Source organism: Strongylocentrotus purpuratus, unplaced genomic scaffold (assembly GCF_000002235.5).
Source record: "Strongylocentrotus purpuratus isolate Spur 01 unplaced genomic scaffold, Spur_5.0 spur5_scaffold_7, whole genome shotgun sequence".
NCBI classification, from domain to species: domain Eukaryota; kingdom Metazoa; phylum Echinodermata; class Echinoidea; order Camarodonta; family Strongylocentrotidae; genus Strongylocentrotus; species Strongylocentrotus purpuratus.
Window position 1 is genome coordinate 7,469,944 of NW_022145613.1, and position 15,892 is coordinate 7,485,835.

The following is a 15,892-nucleotide window of genomic DNA, read 5'->3' on the forward strand; positions in this document are numbered from 1 at the left end:
AAGAATTTCTGATATAGCAACTGCTTAAAATGTAATTGAATCTTTTTACGAGTGAGCATTGTATAATTGTTATTTTTTATTTTCATTTTTGATCTGCTTCTTAATCTTAATTATTTCCCAATATCGCCTAAAAGTGTGCCCTTTTAGTTTTATGTGTACATTATTACAAATCAACAAAAGTCAACATAAATTCGTAATTAGTCACACTTTAAATTAATAGGGAGGGGCACTGGCTATTCATAGGTAGATCTATATAAAGATTAAAGTGACAATAATATATCGGGCGCGGACTTTCCAGAAAGGAAAATGGGCACTTATCAGGAGACCTACTACTATTATAGATCTGAAGGGATATTTTCCGAAGTAAATAAGAGGTAGTTTTCCGAATTAAAGGGGGAGGGGCACTTTCGGGGTACTTAAAAAAAAAGGTGAGGGGGCACTGGGACTCCCTTAACCCCCCCCCCCCCCAACAGAGCGCTGCATCCACCTAGACTATAGTATAGATCAGGCGCGGATCCAGGATTTCTTAGGGGAGGGGGCCCAACTTTTTTTTTTTTGCTCCCGAAAATTTGAAAATCGCGCCGGCCGAAAAGTCGCTCGGTGGGGGCCCAACCCCCCCAAAAGGTAAAAATCGCGTGATTTTACATGACTTTTCTCAAGCCCCCCCCCCCCCCCCTGGATCCGCCACTGGTATAGATCCTCTAGATCTTATAAAGGTATATAGTTCTAGGACACCTACCCCCTGGACATCCACCCCCGGTCAACTACCCCCTACGACGACCACCCCATGGGACACTTACCCCCCGGACAACTAGGCTAGGCCTAGGGGGTAACTTAGTTATCCTATTCCTAGGCCTATTTTGAGAATGAGAAATCCAGGGGTTACTGTTAGTGAGCACTAATTTTTTGTTCCTTCCCTCAATCACCCCCCCCCCCCCCCTTTTGTTTAAAAAAATGGCATGTAACAGGTTCCCTGCCTTACGAGTGAGAACATTGGGGAAATTTGGGTAATTATCAGGCCTGGAAATCACAGATCATTTCTTATCACTCTCCAGAGTAGTCTAGACTCTAGACTCTAGACCTAGATCTAGTTTTAGACTCTAACTTAGACTTTCGAATTAATACTTTCAGAAGCCCCGCATACTTTGGTCACCACACACACTTCATTCAGACTAGACTAGACTCTAGATCATGTGCTGTCAAACTTAGTTAGAGATTCTTATTGATTCTTTCTTGGATATTTGGTGGCTCTAAAAAGAGCCGTTTGATATGCCGAGTTAAGAGGTATTTCCTTCTTAACCGCCGAATCCGTACAGGGTACGTCCTTGGCGCTTCAGAGCGTAGACGACGTCCATGGCAGTGACGGTCTTTCTCTTGGCGTGCTCGCAGTAAGTGACGGCATCACGGATGACGTTCTCAAGGAAGACCTTGAGGACCCCACGGGTCTCTTCGTAGATGAGACCGCTGATACGCTTGACACCTCCACGTCGGGCAAGACGGCGAATGGCGGGCTTGGTGATTCCCTGGATGTTATCACGCAAAACCTTGCGATGACGCTTGGCGCCTCCCTTTCCGAGTCCTTTTCCTCCTTTACCACGTCCAGACATATTGACTTGTAGATTTGACGATTGAAGAAATCTGTACTGAAAAGTGAGTTTCGGCGGGTATATATAACTCCTTTGCGGACGCGAGTGTACTAAATAATTTCTATTGAGAGTGAGCCGCCTACGGTCAAGGGGACTAAAATCTCGTCGCTTCGTCGATGCAATATTTGCATAAACTATCGCACGTTCGTTATGAACAAATTCTTTACTCAAATCGGTATAAAAAATTCAAGAACAGAGTTCCGGTTATCAAATACTATTTAAACACTTTAATTCATCTCAATACAGTATTTAAGCGTATTAGTTTACATATTGCACAGTAGACAAGAGAACATGAATGTATTTTACTTGACCAAAATCGTTTACAACAGGTCGCCAGCACCTTATGAATAATTCATCAGGACTCCTTGAAGTCGTTTGCTCGCCAAAATAGAAAACAACGTGGAAATATTCTTTCAATTTCTACTTTTGTTTGGTGAAAAAATAGTCCATATCATTTTCTATTCAATATCGATCATTTCATTTTCAATTTTGATGGATGCTGTTATTGATAAATGATAACATACTTCTCAAAAAGCCAAAATGTCGACGACAGGAAAGCCGGTTTGTTAATGAATTATTCATTTTTACAGCGATCTCGAAAATCCAATCCAGTACGACCTTTCTTCTCTTAAAACCTAACGAATATTACGTATTAGCGTATAAATTTCTGTAATACAATTACGAATACTACTTTACAGCGATAACGATGCAATTTAGGATGTAATTAAGTTTAATATTTCATAATCTTATAACGTTTACTACAATGACCATGTACAAAATCACACGACGAGGCCCGAAGAAATCATGAATATATTAGGAAAGCGTACAGTACCCAATCACATACTGTGCTTGATATAGCGAATGGCCAATCACTGCTTGTCGCACGACTAACCAATCATCTTCGTACAATTTTGATATAAATACGAGTGCGGGATTTTTGAATCATCAGTTGATATCACATTCAGCAAATCAAAATGGCCCGTACCAAGCAGACCGCTCGCAAGTCCACCGGAGGAAAGGCTCCTCGCAAGCAGCTGGCCACCAAGGCAGCTCGCAAGTCCGCCCCAGCCACCGGCGGAGTCAAGAAGCCCCATCGTTACAGGCCCGGTACCGTCGCTCTCCGTGAGATCCGTCGCTACCAGAAGAGTACCGAGCTGCTCATCCGCAAGCTCCCCTTCCAGCGTCTGGTCCGTGAGATCGCTCAGGACTTCAAGACCGAGCTCCGTTTCCAGAGCTCTGCCGTCATGGCTCTTCAGGAGGCCAGCGAAGCCTACTTGGTCGGTCTTTTCGAGGACACCAACCTTTGCGCCATCCACGCCAAGCGTGTTACCATCATGCCAAAGGACATCCAGCTGGCCCGCCGCATCCGTGGCGAGCGTGCTTAGATTGTCAGCTTGACATCTAAAACCAACGGCTCTTTTTAGAGCCACCACATTTCCAAGAAAGATCAAATTCTAAACTCTCCGTAGATCTAGATCTAGGCCTATCATCATTCAGGTCTAGATCTAGTCTAGATCTAGATTCTAGATCTAGAGTCTACTTAAACTAAAACAGAGAATAGGGTCTAGGAGTTCTGGGAAGAGGTAAAAAATAATTTGTGAGTGTTCCCATTGTTCTTAGTCTAGGCCTAGGTCTAGATCTATGTAGATTCTAGTGAGTGTGGAAGCAAATCAGATAAAAATGTTCCCTGAAAAGCATGGCTTCTCAAATGCCTTCAACATGTTCAAAAGGCTTCTTATTCAAATAAGGCATGATGTAACAGCATGCCGCATCATGCATGTTCGTGTAGAGGTCTAGGCTTTATAGAAGTTAGATCTAGGCCCATCCTACATACGGTCTAGGCTATTCCTGTGTAGACCTAGACCGAAAACTTCAGTCTCTCTAGTCGTCGGTTGTTACAGAGACTACGTCTGGCTCCACTAGACCTCCGATTATATTGGGGAATGTCAACAAATGTCAGTTTTATTAAAGAAATGACCCAAATCAGATGGTTATTTCTGTCTAGTGTAGTCGACCTAGCTAGCTAGGCCTACAGACAGTGCTTGTAACTTTACCAAGGCTGGGCAAAATTCTTATTTTGATTTTTTTCCAGAACCGTAGGCCTATATTACACACGTAACACACCAATGGCAATACCCAATAGATCTAGATGATCAACCTTTTCTGATCGATGTCACGTCGTTTCTTTCACAATGCAATCGCATTAGATCTACCAGAACTCAACTTTATCTTTAACTAGGTCTACATTAAAAAAAATTAAAAAAATGGTCATGGACACAAAAAACTCACTGTCAAATCAAATGCTCATAGGTCTAGATCTAGATTACCCCCCCCCCCCCTACAACTTCCAACAAAAAATATCAACTTTGACCAGGAAGGTCAGGTGTCTCACCTCCCTGGTATTCAACAAACCAAATAAAAAATAAATTGGGATTCAAGAGAATGAATTTATCCAGTATATTTCTCAGTGGAGAATAACAAAGATAATCAAATATTTAAACAAAGTTGTGAAGTGAAGACAGAAAAGAAAATGAAACAACGCATGACAATAATGGAGTCTATACTGAATTTATTCAGCTGCAAAAGCAATGCATCGTTGAATGAATAATGTCATGTTACATTTCTAGAACTCGAATAGTCTAGGTCTATTTTAAGTTTTTTTTTACATGTATTTCTAAATCAGCTTAATATTAAATACAAATGTTGCTGAATTTTCATATAAAATTCGCGGAATTCATTCAATCAAGTATGGAAAAATAAATTATTTTTGTATATTGTACTACTACTAGACCTATAGTACTACAAATAATAAATTTAACGAAACCCACCAAAAGCAAATTCAGTGAACTCTGGTAAAATATGACAGGGCCTATCGACAAAGGTTTCATAAATGTCATCATTTGGACCCTGGAATCCCTTTAGGTAGGCTTCGATCCGAGAGGTATAGAGTCCGAGGGTGTTACATTAATTTGTAATCTGGGGCAAATCCAGGAGGTGACTTCTGTACAACCAGTAGATTGAGGACAGGTGATCATGACAGTTTCATGCTGTGAAACACTTCAAGTTTACTTCATAATTCTCGTTCGAGATACTCTTCCCTCAAATTATTCATAAAATAACGATCAATTTTGAACGTTTAATCTGACTTTTAACCTACCAATACAACCAATGCTAGATATAAGCATTCAATTTAATGATTCACGCTGCTAACAGCAGGACTACATTAATTTAAGTAAAAGTTTCAAGTTTCATCAATAACTAATATGTTACATGTACCTCTCCACATACATATTTTCTTAACCTGGCTTTAATTCAGCATCAATTGGCAAGAAACAGGTTATTTATACATAATCTACAAGGCAAATATTCAATAATACTAATAGCTTGTAAAAAAACACTAAAAAGAACAAAACAAATGCTAGATCACATATCAAAAATTATATACAGAACTAAAGATTTACAATTTCTATTGACAGTCTACTGTGTTTTATACTTCCTGCATTACATTTATCTTCAATCGTTCTGTAATTCTTTAAAACATTTCCACGTATAACTATCATGTTTGAGGAAATTTAGTATTTATGACAGTTTATCATTTCGTTTTTGAAAATAACAATTTATATATATGTATTTGCTTATTTATGATTCATTGTCAGAAAAATACTGATTGTACTTTATATTATTATTGTTATCGAAAAACTGTATGTTTACATGAATGCAGAAGAAAATCAAATCAAAATCAAATCAAATATATGCAAGATGTAACCCCTATGTAGGAAACCAATGCAACATGGATGAAATCCTACATTCCCCCCCCCCCCCCCCCCCCTTTGGGACACCCGACATGTCCACACCAAAATGTAATATAACACTGTGTGTGTGAATGAACCTCTGATAAATCAACAATATTCCCTCCAAGAAGATAAAAAATGTCCAATATTATCTTCCACTGGACAATACAAAGTGTACACGACTCAATATAGACAACAAAGGCAAATGTATCAATTATATAAAATGAGAAAACCAACAACAACATTTAGAAATGGGCATTTCAACATAGGCAGCATCAGAAATAAATAAATTAAAAAACTTTTGCATTGCATGGACTATATTCCAACAGAATGATATTCCAATAGTTTTGTACCCAATTAAAGAGTTAGGTAATAAACTATCATAGTTAGGCAAATTTTGTCATTTCCACTTTGTGAAAAATAAAAGGCACAAATGTTGAAAGAAGGTTGTACAACACTTGCTCCTGCAACAATTGCTCCTACACTAACCAAATTCTTCACTTCAAACCAGGAGATTTTAACCAACACTATACCTAACCCTAACCCTAAACCTGAACCTAACCAGGCTAACCTAAAACCCAATTGCCACCTTAACCCTAAAGCTAAACCTAACCAGGCCTAAACAGCTCTCTGAAACTTAAACATATGAATTTTTAAGAATTATACATATATTCATCCTGTGTGAAATCACATAATAATGCCTCCATTGGTCAAGAGGTAAAATCTGGGGGTAAAATCAGCTAATCCTATAGCATAAAGGCACATCAAAACACATTTCATATATCATTGATTTACAACATATATCGTAAAAACAATATAACTTAAAATAATATACATATATATTGTATTTCACAATTTACAATAATAAATATATTTATATTTCAAGGTGTAGAAATTCTGACATAAAAATCAAGATGATTTCGTATTACGTAAACTCTATCATAATTAATGCCTCCTTTAACAAAATAGCAAAAAGGAATACCATAAATATGTAAATAAAAGTGTCCACTAGATGTCCAACATTATTTTTTTTGGTCAGAAGTAGTGTATCATGTAATCAGAGCACACTATTTATTATGAAATTATAATAAGAATATTAACACTTACAGATCTTTATAGATATTTGTTATATATATATATATATATATATATCTTATCAATATTTGAATTAAATCATAAATACTATTTTTTTCAGTATGCTCACAACCAGTCAGCTGTCAGTGTAATAGTAATTTGATGAACTTCTGCAGCAGAAATTGTCCATAAGACTTTGTAAAAATATATTTAAGATTATACAATTTATAAATATTTATATATTACTGCTTTGGACACACAATATTTAATAAAGCAATGACACATCTCGGAATAATAAAAGATAGTAATACTAGCATGAAGGTTATCACTTAAATGGCTTTTTCACAAAAATATGAACACGAAAAAGAAAAAAAAAAGTACTACACAATTATATATTTTTATTTAGTGTTTGCATATCCAGGCATTGAGGTTGATATAAAACCCTGTATTTGATACATAAATAAATCAAAGGCATATTGTTTCATTTACTGAAAAGTGTCAAATAGGAGAGGCACGTATTTTATGCGCTCGTGTATGGGTGAGTTAGATGGTCTACTCAGAAGTGGCTTTTGCATATTGATTAAGAGTGTATTTAAACTTGCAAAATCTCTTAATAGAAGTAACATTGAAGCTCATATTTTGAATTTACGGTAGTATTATGACATGAAACCTCTAACCAACAGAATAAAATACTTTTTTTGTGACTAGTACACTTTAAATGTTGATAAGTGTAGAGTATTAATATCTTCATGTCCAATGGGCAAGCAACATGTAATCATTTAATTTTAGTCCAAAGCAGAGATTTAAACATTGATTTTCAACATGGATAATTGAAACAAACCTTCTTTGTAAAATTATCATGTTTTAATTCTGGACGTTACCAAATTCATATAGAAATGAATTTGGATCTATTACCAAATTTCTAATTGATACGATACCAGTCCACTTTGATATTTCTAATGATGTGTATAACATAAATGATGTACCGGTAATGAAAATTGTCATGTGACTTGCATAGCTAGTGGTGGAAAGACAAAGATAATGTACAATAAATTCAAAGTTTGGTATAACGTTACTTTCATAAAAAAACTGGTCTTCTATTACCCAGAAAAGATTATGCTCTGTCAAATACAAGATGTCTACTATTCCTCAGTAAGTAATCTTAAACTTCCATGCACCAATTGACTTCAGGAGTGGAGTATGGGTCGGTACAGAGTAAGCCTGAGTCAAAATGTTTAACCGATGGTTAAACGATCGCATTCATCAAACCGTTTAGCATTTCTCGGTCCGTTTAATCATCATTTTCGTGCAGTTTGTTACTTGCCTATTGTTTTTGTTTTTGTGACTACATAGTGAGCCCTTAACAAGGATCAATAGGGAATATAAACATTTTAATGATTTTTGAGGAAGACCACTATAGTGGTCTTCCTCAGAAATCATAAAATGTTTATATACCTCTTCTACAATCATACCATCTTAAATGCTGTATGATGTGGTTCTCCTCTAGTTCAACACTGGCAACTATGAATGGATATTCTGCAAGCGGTCGTTGTCTCTGACAATCTTTGATGAGCTAAAACTTGCACCACTGCACCTCACATTTTGGGGAATCCCTCTTTAATGCATGTCACCAGAGATGGAGAGCTTACTGAAGATGCTGGGAAATGGCTTAATAGGAACAGGACCACAGAGAACGTGAGCCTCCATTTAGGCGTGGTCTTCTACAAAATTACCTCACATTCCGGGGAATCCCCCTCCATGCATGCCACCGGAGATGGAGAGCTTACTGAAGTCACTGGGTGACGGCCTGGTTGGAACGGACCCACGAAGGGAGCCTCCAATTGGGCGTGGTCTTCTACCATACCCCTGTGGAGGTCCGGAATGGCTGGAGGTAGGTTCTTGGGATAGTCCTGTTGGGATGCTGTGCGATAAAGGAGTTGTGCTGAAAGAAGGAAAAAAACAACAATCATTTTGCATGCCAACTTAATCATCTCATGTGATATCATCAAACGTCATAGAAGAGATGATGCAAACCTGGGATGTATACCATCTTATAATCATAGCAAATGTATTTAATTTTTTTTTTTTTCTTTCTAATTCCAAGTTATGCTGATGAAATAACGAGAAATGTCACTCATATTATATGCATGTTTCATCTCCATTTCCTAATAAAAATAGGTAATCACAAGATACAAGTATGATTTTCTCTCACATTCCTTCAGGAATTCAACATACCTGTCATACGACTGGTGATCATTTCTCCCATACGTATTTTGATAGGATGTCCTCATGGAGGATGGCGGGAGATGTGAAGGGGGACCATTCAATGTTGAACTTCTGGGCATCCCTGTGCTTTGGGCTGTTAATTCAGGCATTCCTCCCTGGTTGCCATGGAAACTCATCCCGCCGAGACTGTTATAATCTGGAGGAGGATGCCCAGGATGCCTGGACTGCATCATCTCATCCATGTGGTTGCCGGGTGTGGCTAGCATTACATCATCACCATAGTTTTTCTTCAACACTGACATGAGATCCTGATGTCTAGATAACAATTGTTCATCAACTCTGTTTGGCATTGCATATGCAGACTGAGAAGGTGCGCCAAGGTCAAAGGGCGCTCCTGTATCACCTGGTCCCGGTAAAGTGTCACCAAATGTTTTCACTTGGACATCATCAGCAAATCTGTAAATGTGGGGAAGGAGGGGGGGGGGGGGATAGTTTAAAGGTAAAGACCAGTTATGGTCATGCGATTGCATTGTGAAAGAAACGTTGTGGAATCGATCAGAAAAGGTTGATCATCTAGCATCTAGCATCTGCAAGGTTCTGGAATCATCAAAATGATAAGAAATTTGGCCCATTCTTCGTAAAGTTACAAGCACTATACACAGAAAGATGTATATGGGACTACCCTATATCTCTCACAGACCATGAGAGAAATAAATTTACCAAATATATCAATTAGTAGGCAGTTTTCTGGCAAATTTTTTATCATCATGTATTAGTCAAAACATATTCTTTCACATGATTGGTAATGAGAGCTTCCATTTCATTTTTTTGAAGTTGGGGCGTTTCCAATACTGGTCTTTACCTTTAAGATCGTGGTGCTAAATTAACAAATACATATGTGTCTGGTTTTTGGGACAAGATTATCAAACAAAATGTGACAATCTTATATTCTGAAGAAAAAAATTCATCTGTTTAAAACGTAATTCTGAAATTATTTAATGTCATGGCAGATATTAGTTAAATAAACCAACAAAATAAAAAATACCCAAAGTTTTTAAAACCACCAACACACTTGTATATATGCATGCACAGAATTGTACAGATTTGAGGCCTCTTTGGCTATCTATGCTAATTTCTCAGCACTTATTTTTATGAAAATGTATTTTTGGAAGGTATCATTCGTTTGTCATTTTCAGCATTCAAGGTATATTTGAATACTTTTTGTAAACGTTTTACTTTTTGTTAATGCCAATATTCAAGACCACATATTAACTAGCTGGCGTACTGGTTGACATACCTAACATTTCCTTTGGGTTTTCCTGATTTGATCAATCCTGACTTCCTGATGTGTCCATTAGGAAGTCGTGTTGCCTTTGGAGGTGATCTGCTGCTGCCGGCCTTTAGGGCCTGTTGCCATGGTGGTAATGAGTTGAAGCTTCTTTCTGGAAAAGGAGGAGGGGATATCTGAGAGGAGGAGGGGCCTGCAGCCAAGGACGGAGAGTAGGACTGCTGGTGGTGAGGGCTGGATGGGCCGGACAGGGGTTGTATCGTTGTCATCTCTTGAGAAGGAGAGGGCAGCTTCTGTAATGCAGACGGCTGCTGCCAGGACGGATGCTGTGTTGCTGGAGGGAGGGAGCGTAAAGGGGAATGCTTCATGGATACAGTCTGTGGCAATAGGGACGCGGAAGGCTGCGAGGATGACTGGAAACGAGGGGAACTGGATAGATGTGACAAGGGTGATGATGATGGCTCTATGGAAAGTTGCTTGAGCCTCGGAGATGTCCGTTGTGGGCCAGAAAATGCTTGTTGCCGTGGTGATGGCTGTTGTCGTGGTGACGGCTGCTGCCTTGGTGATGGTTGTTGCCTTGGTGACAAAGATACAAGAGATGACGAACTCCTACGAGATGATTGTCTGGGAGATGCTATTTTTCTTCTGGGTGAGGTGGAATTACGTCTGGCAGTAACCTTGGAAGCTGAATGAAATCAACAGAGACTGATTTAGATTTGGGTGTTTTAACAAGATTCATTTCTATAGAGGGAGAATGTAACATTACACTATATTCCGATAAATCAAATCAAATACAACTCTTCACATATAATATGCCACACTTGATGACCAGCCACAAGAACATACGCTTTAGAAAAGGAGCATATATGCAGTTATAACTCTCTAATATCTTCAATCAATCTTGTTCTGGGTGTTCCTCATCTTTAATCTTACCTTGCACTATATGCATTCAGTCTCATTGTCTTCTTGGAAATCGCAAACTAGAAATGACACTGGAAGTTGACAGCATCTGGGAAGTAGCTACTTTTGACATGAAGTTATTGTATCACAGACAAATAATCGAATGTTGCAGGTTTAATTGAAAGCCCCTAAATGAAATTGTTTTATTGAGGGCTTCTAGAATCAAACTGGGTTTGGACTTCGTGTTCAGTTAACTTTGTTATTCAGGTTCTTTTTATAGTGGGGGTACGCAAAGTGCCCTTAGCCCTGTCTATCTGTGTTTGTCAGGTTATGGAGTAGAGTTATATTCACCTTGTTGATCAGGCCCACTGCCCCCAAACGCTGCAGAGTAAACCTTGACGCCATCATTATCACCATTACCTTGTGCATAGGCGTAGGGGTTGGTAGAGGGCTTGCGTCTTACTACAATGTTGTCATACTGCAATGTGGAACATAATATTGGCCGTTATTCATTATTTAACTCACAATATACATCATTTGCAGTTGCATTTTTCCAATACATAACTTTAATCATACTACACTTTAGAATAGACATATAAGACATTAGTTATATTCAGCATTATGATAGATACTAATATATATATTTCAGGATGTAAAGTTGTTGGTTATTAGAATTTTTACCCATGTAAATATAAGCTACTGTTCTTTTACAGAGGATTCATTTCCTTAGTGATGAACATTATGTATACTCGAAATAGAGACTTATATCTTGATTTAAGCTATATATTAAAGACACAACAAGAGGTACAGTAATCAAATGTACTAATGGGGGGGGGGGGGCTTCAATAACTATTTTATATATCAAAATATGGCAGTAAACATGAACGTCTGATTACACATTTTAATTTAAAAAAATGTAATTTGTGGTTGTATTTGGCACAAAATGGCAATAAAGTTGCCTTGATAACGGAGAGATCGACTTACAGCTTTCCTGATGGCCACTTTACTCCCCTGGACGTCTGCTGCAGCTCTCTTATTGAGGGGCTTGACAGGTGCACCAAACGTATTGGTTCTCTCCCCACAGAAGTTAATATGTCTGGCTGCTGCAGTCTGGCTGAAACGGCGTCCACAGTGTGGACACTGTATGTAATCTGGATGAGAAGGGAGAAATATATACAGATAGGAAGCACTGATTCACATTGAATTGTAAATGAAACCGCGGCTAGTTTTGATTAATTAAGTGGAGATATATCTTAAAATGGACAACTATACTGCAAAAGTCTAGAGTATCTTTCGAAGAAGTAGCGAGGACTCTAGGGTGAAGTACAACATACAGGAATTTTAAGAACAAGGAAAAAAAGAAAAGGAAAAAGAATACCTTGCTAATATCTGCAGGATAGGAACTATGGTTAGGCTTAGTGATTTAAACCAACATACACAAATCAATTAAGTTTTGCTCCATACATGCCAACATTTGAAAATCAGAAATCTGTACAAATTATGCTATTTTCAAAAAAAAGAGGAACAATCCTAACTCTCCTATTCAATACTACAGACAAATTTGTACAGGAAGAGGAACACCTGCATTAAAATGATAATTATCTTCTCCCAAAAAGAGGAATGTTCCTCTTTAATCTGAACAGTTGGCATGTATGTTGCTCCTACATCAAATTTCCCTGGTTTGAATAATGGACTCGTATACAAACACAGATACAGAAAATAAACCTAACAAATCACGACCCTTCTCCCCCAGATAAGACCACAGTATGCAGGGGTGATAGTGAGCAATTAAAAAAAAAAGAAAAAAAAAGAGGATTCGGGGGAAAAATGGCATCTAACAACATTCCCCCTTTGAGTAAGAAAAATTGGGAAATAATAGGGGAAAATAGGGGAAAATAGGAAAGAAAAGAGAAAATAAGGGGGAAATAAAATCGGGAAGAAAAAAAAAAAATCAGGATTTTTTTTTTTTTTTTAAATCGGGAAACCGATTTAAATCAGGTTTTTATCAGGTCTGAGTACAAGGAAAATATCCATAAAGCTGCCTCGCCAATATAAAATGCTGATTGCTGAAGAGGCTGTATTAAATTTTGTCCAGACAATGAAATAATCAAATCAGCACCTCACCTGGATTGATCGACGGAGGAGGGGGTGGAGGGAGGGGCTGCCCTGTGTTGATAGCATGCTGGGCTTGCCTTGCTGACCTGATGGCATTCACAAAGTCTGCATGATTGTTTCTCCAGTTTGTCTTCTTTATACCTTGTTTCTGTTTGGAAGAAAGTCACAAAACAAACTCAGCAAGCAAACAAGGATCTAATACATAACCATATTTTTCCCGGATATTGATTTATCATTAAGGACTGAATGAACATTTCACATTTACTATGTGCTTCTTCACTCAACTGTGCATTAGCTCAATTCATTACTACTACTCTAGATTGTGTCACCTGGGTGGATATTGGCAAATTTAGATCAATGCCTTTAATCTCCTGATTGTAAGTCAAGACCATAAATAAGTATGCCAGAGCATGTAAATAAAAGTGAATAAAAAAAAAAATACATCCATAAACAGATATGTCCCCATGCCCAATAAAAAGAAAGAAATACAAAATACAGGAAAAAAATAATTAGCTATCAAGTCCTCAAATGAGAAAATAACATATTACATGCCCTACTGATGAGTGCATATACTGATTGTGCATGATCAATAATTGAACTTGATCTTTACTGCATGAATTACCTTTATTTTATCAGGTTTTACGATTTTTGTGATGGATATTCCAGTTCCTGCTACCCTCTGTCTTCCTGACTCAAACACCCTCCTTTTAGAGTTGAACACTTTGGCACATATTGGAATATGCCTCTTCTGTTCAGGAAAAAACACAATTAGGATTCAACAATTAAACAATGATAACAACACGAAGAAAAGGTGCATATTTCTGTAAATATTTAGACTTATCTTCTTCCCCAAAACACAAAGTTGAACTCGGTTATAAAGATGATTTTATTCGAGAAGCAAAACTTATGAACAAAACCAAAATAAAGACTCTTCTGACTTAAATATTTAGGGTTCAACATCTATTATAATTTATTTCTCATAATAAAAATAGTATCTAACAAACTGATGAGAAGATATGTGGATACATCTTACTTTAATGTGTTCACATGTCGAGCAATTTGTGACTGACATGCCACCCACATAATAGTTCTATGATTTAAACAAATGAGAAATCTATTTTCCAAACCTGTTGGATTATATGAACACTTAATTGGGACTGAATCATTTCATAAGAAAAACCTCAAGTAACAGAAAACCCCTGTTAACTTCATTTTAACATTTAAAAGGCTGATGAACCTTGCAAGTACTTTATAGATAATGACTTGTATGCTCATAATTCAAATTTCCTTTCCAACAGGATTATCGTAAGGAAAGATCTAATAATTTCACTTTTAAAAAGAGAAGAGAAGTTTTACCAAAACATCGGGCAGAAATGTTCTCCCACATGTGTGACAAGACTGAAGGTCTGTAGATGCTCCTGAGGATGAAGATATACCAGGACCTTTTCTCCTAGTCCTAGAACCTATTGGTACGATTGAAAATAATTACAAAGACAAAAATTAAGAAGTTGAAACATGTCTAGAAAGTAGAAAATATGATGTGGGTTTACACACTCATAAGTCAGAGTCTTACTATTAGGTCCATAGCTATTTAGGGCTATGGCACATATACTTACAATAGTCTATCTGGAAATGGTAGAAAATGTCATTGATTCACACAATTTCCAGATCAGCCCTACTTTAGACAATTTTTTATTTTACTTTTTTTAGTTCAATTTTTTTTCACTTTCACTCTTTTCTGTATTAAAAAAACAATCATAAAGAAATGGTATGGGGGTAGATTGTTTTCCTTTTGCAGGTTGTCTCAACTATCAAGACAAGTAAGAGGCTGGTTACTTTTAAACCAGCCTCTTTATTTTCTTGATAGTATTCATTCTTAATCAGTGTCAGTAAATAATCTTAGATCCAGATGCTTTTCAAAACATGACACGAATTAGCACATGTGGGAAAAGAAAAGAATAAAATTTACGTCGTGGAGCTCAATAAAATATGTTAAAATACTTTATTCAACACAACTTACCTGGCCGCGACATGGTTGCATCGATATTTTCAGAGGTTTTGGACACTTAGTTCTCATCTTTGAATTCTGACAAGGTCCATAAATGAATTATCTATCACTCTCTAAAAAAATCAAGTTGAATGTCGAACCGCAACCGCGTACCGTTGCGTAGGGAAAATAGTTTTATGGCAACGCTAATGTGCGCATGCTCAGATCAATTATAACCTTAAATCTCTTTGGCCTCGGTGGTCTCCATTTGCGATGCTTTAGCCTAACCCTGATATTAGGAAATCGATAGGCTGAATTGATTTGGTTTTGAATATTGCACAAGTAATTTGCTAGACTGTATGTTGTATCTATAGACCCCTTACTCTAGCGCGTCAATTTTGAAAGTACATGTATTGTAATCACTAATCAGGGAGTTGGATTGGATCCCGGACTTGGATATTCTTCAGCTAGATCACCGTTTCGGCCGAGTAGAAGATTTTTGAGAAAATTCCCATAATAATAATTGACATTGCCTTTTAATTCTTGCTTGATAAAAAGGTTGTTCTTGCTTGTAAATTTATAAATACGCCAGTGCTTCCGAGAGTGCTTCTGGAGATATGTAACTTTCTTTTCACATTATTTCCCTTATCCTCTCTCAAGTTTTATATATCAGTCTCTCTCTCTCTCTCTCTCTCTCTCTCTCTTTTCTCTCCATTTTTCTTCTATCTCTCTCTCTCTCTCTCTCTCTCTCTCTCTCTCGCTCTATCTACCCCTATTTTGTTAGGGGGGGGGGGGCTCTTTTCAGCCATAAAATTTAGAGTCGGAGAAACATCAATATGCTCCAAAGTTGAGTATAAACGTACCC

The 15,892-nt window shown here is 37.4% G+C and overlaps 3 protein-coding genes across 3 annotated transcripts; 1 reads left to right on the forward strand and 2 right to left on the reverse strand.

Moving 5' to 3' along the window:
- Positions 1–1,295: 1,295 nt before the first annotated feature.
- Positions 1,296–1,607, reverse strand: LOC373341 (late embryonic histone H4). The gene is given in 1 exon segment (NM_214548.1): positions 1,296–1,607. A coding segment is annotated over 1 exon segment (312 nt).
- Positions 1,608–2,620: 1,013 nt separating this feature from the next.
- Positions 2,621–3,031, forward strand: LOC373340 (late embryonic histone H3). The gene is given in 1 exon segment (NM_214547.1): positions 2,621–3,031. A coding segment is annotated over 1 exon segment (411 nt).
- Positions 3,032–5,466: 2,435 nt separating this feature from the next.
- LOC594477 (AT-rich interactive domain-containing protein 1A) lies at positions 5,467–15,354 on the reverse strand. The gene is made up of 9 exons (XM_030974423.1): positions 15,061–15,354; positions 14,397–14,503; positions 13,663–13,788; positions 13,050–13,188; positions 11,910–12,076; positions 11,277–11,403; positions 10,035–10,710; positions 8,747–9,193; positions 5,467–8,453 (listed from the first exon to the last, which is right to left on the reverse strand). Exons 1-9 carry the CDS (start codon positions 15,071–15,073, stop codon positions 8,246–8,248), a joined length of 2,010 nt encoding a protein of 669 aa, XP_030830283.1. The 5' UTR covers positions 15,074–15,354; the 3' UTR covers positions 5,467–8,245.
- Positions 15,355–15,892: the final 538 nt, after the last annotated feature.

Bases quoted from the DNA above. Each gene is read 5' to 3' on its own strand.
- LOC594477 (XM_030974423.1), bottom strand. The intron at 13,189-13,662 runs GTAATTCATGCA...TCTTCCAAACAG, and splicing joins TAAAACCTGATAAAATAAAG to AAACAAGGTATAAAGAAGAC. The intron at 10,711-11,276 runs GTGAATATAACT...GATTTCATTCAG, and splicing joins CAGTGGGCCTGATCAACAAG to CTTCCAAGGTTACTGCCAGA.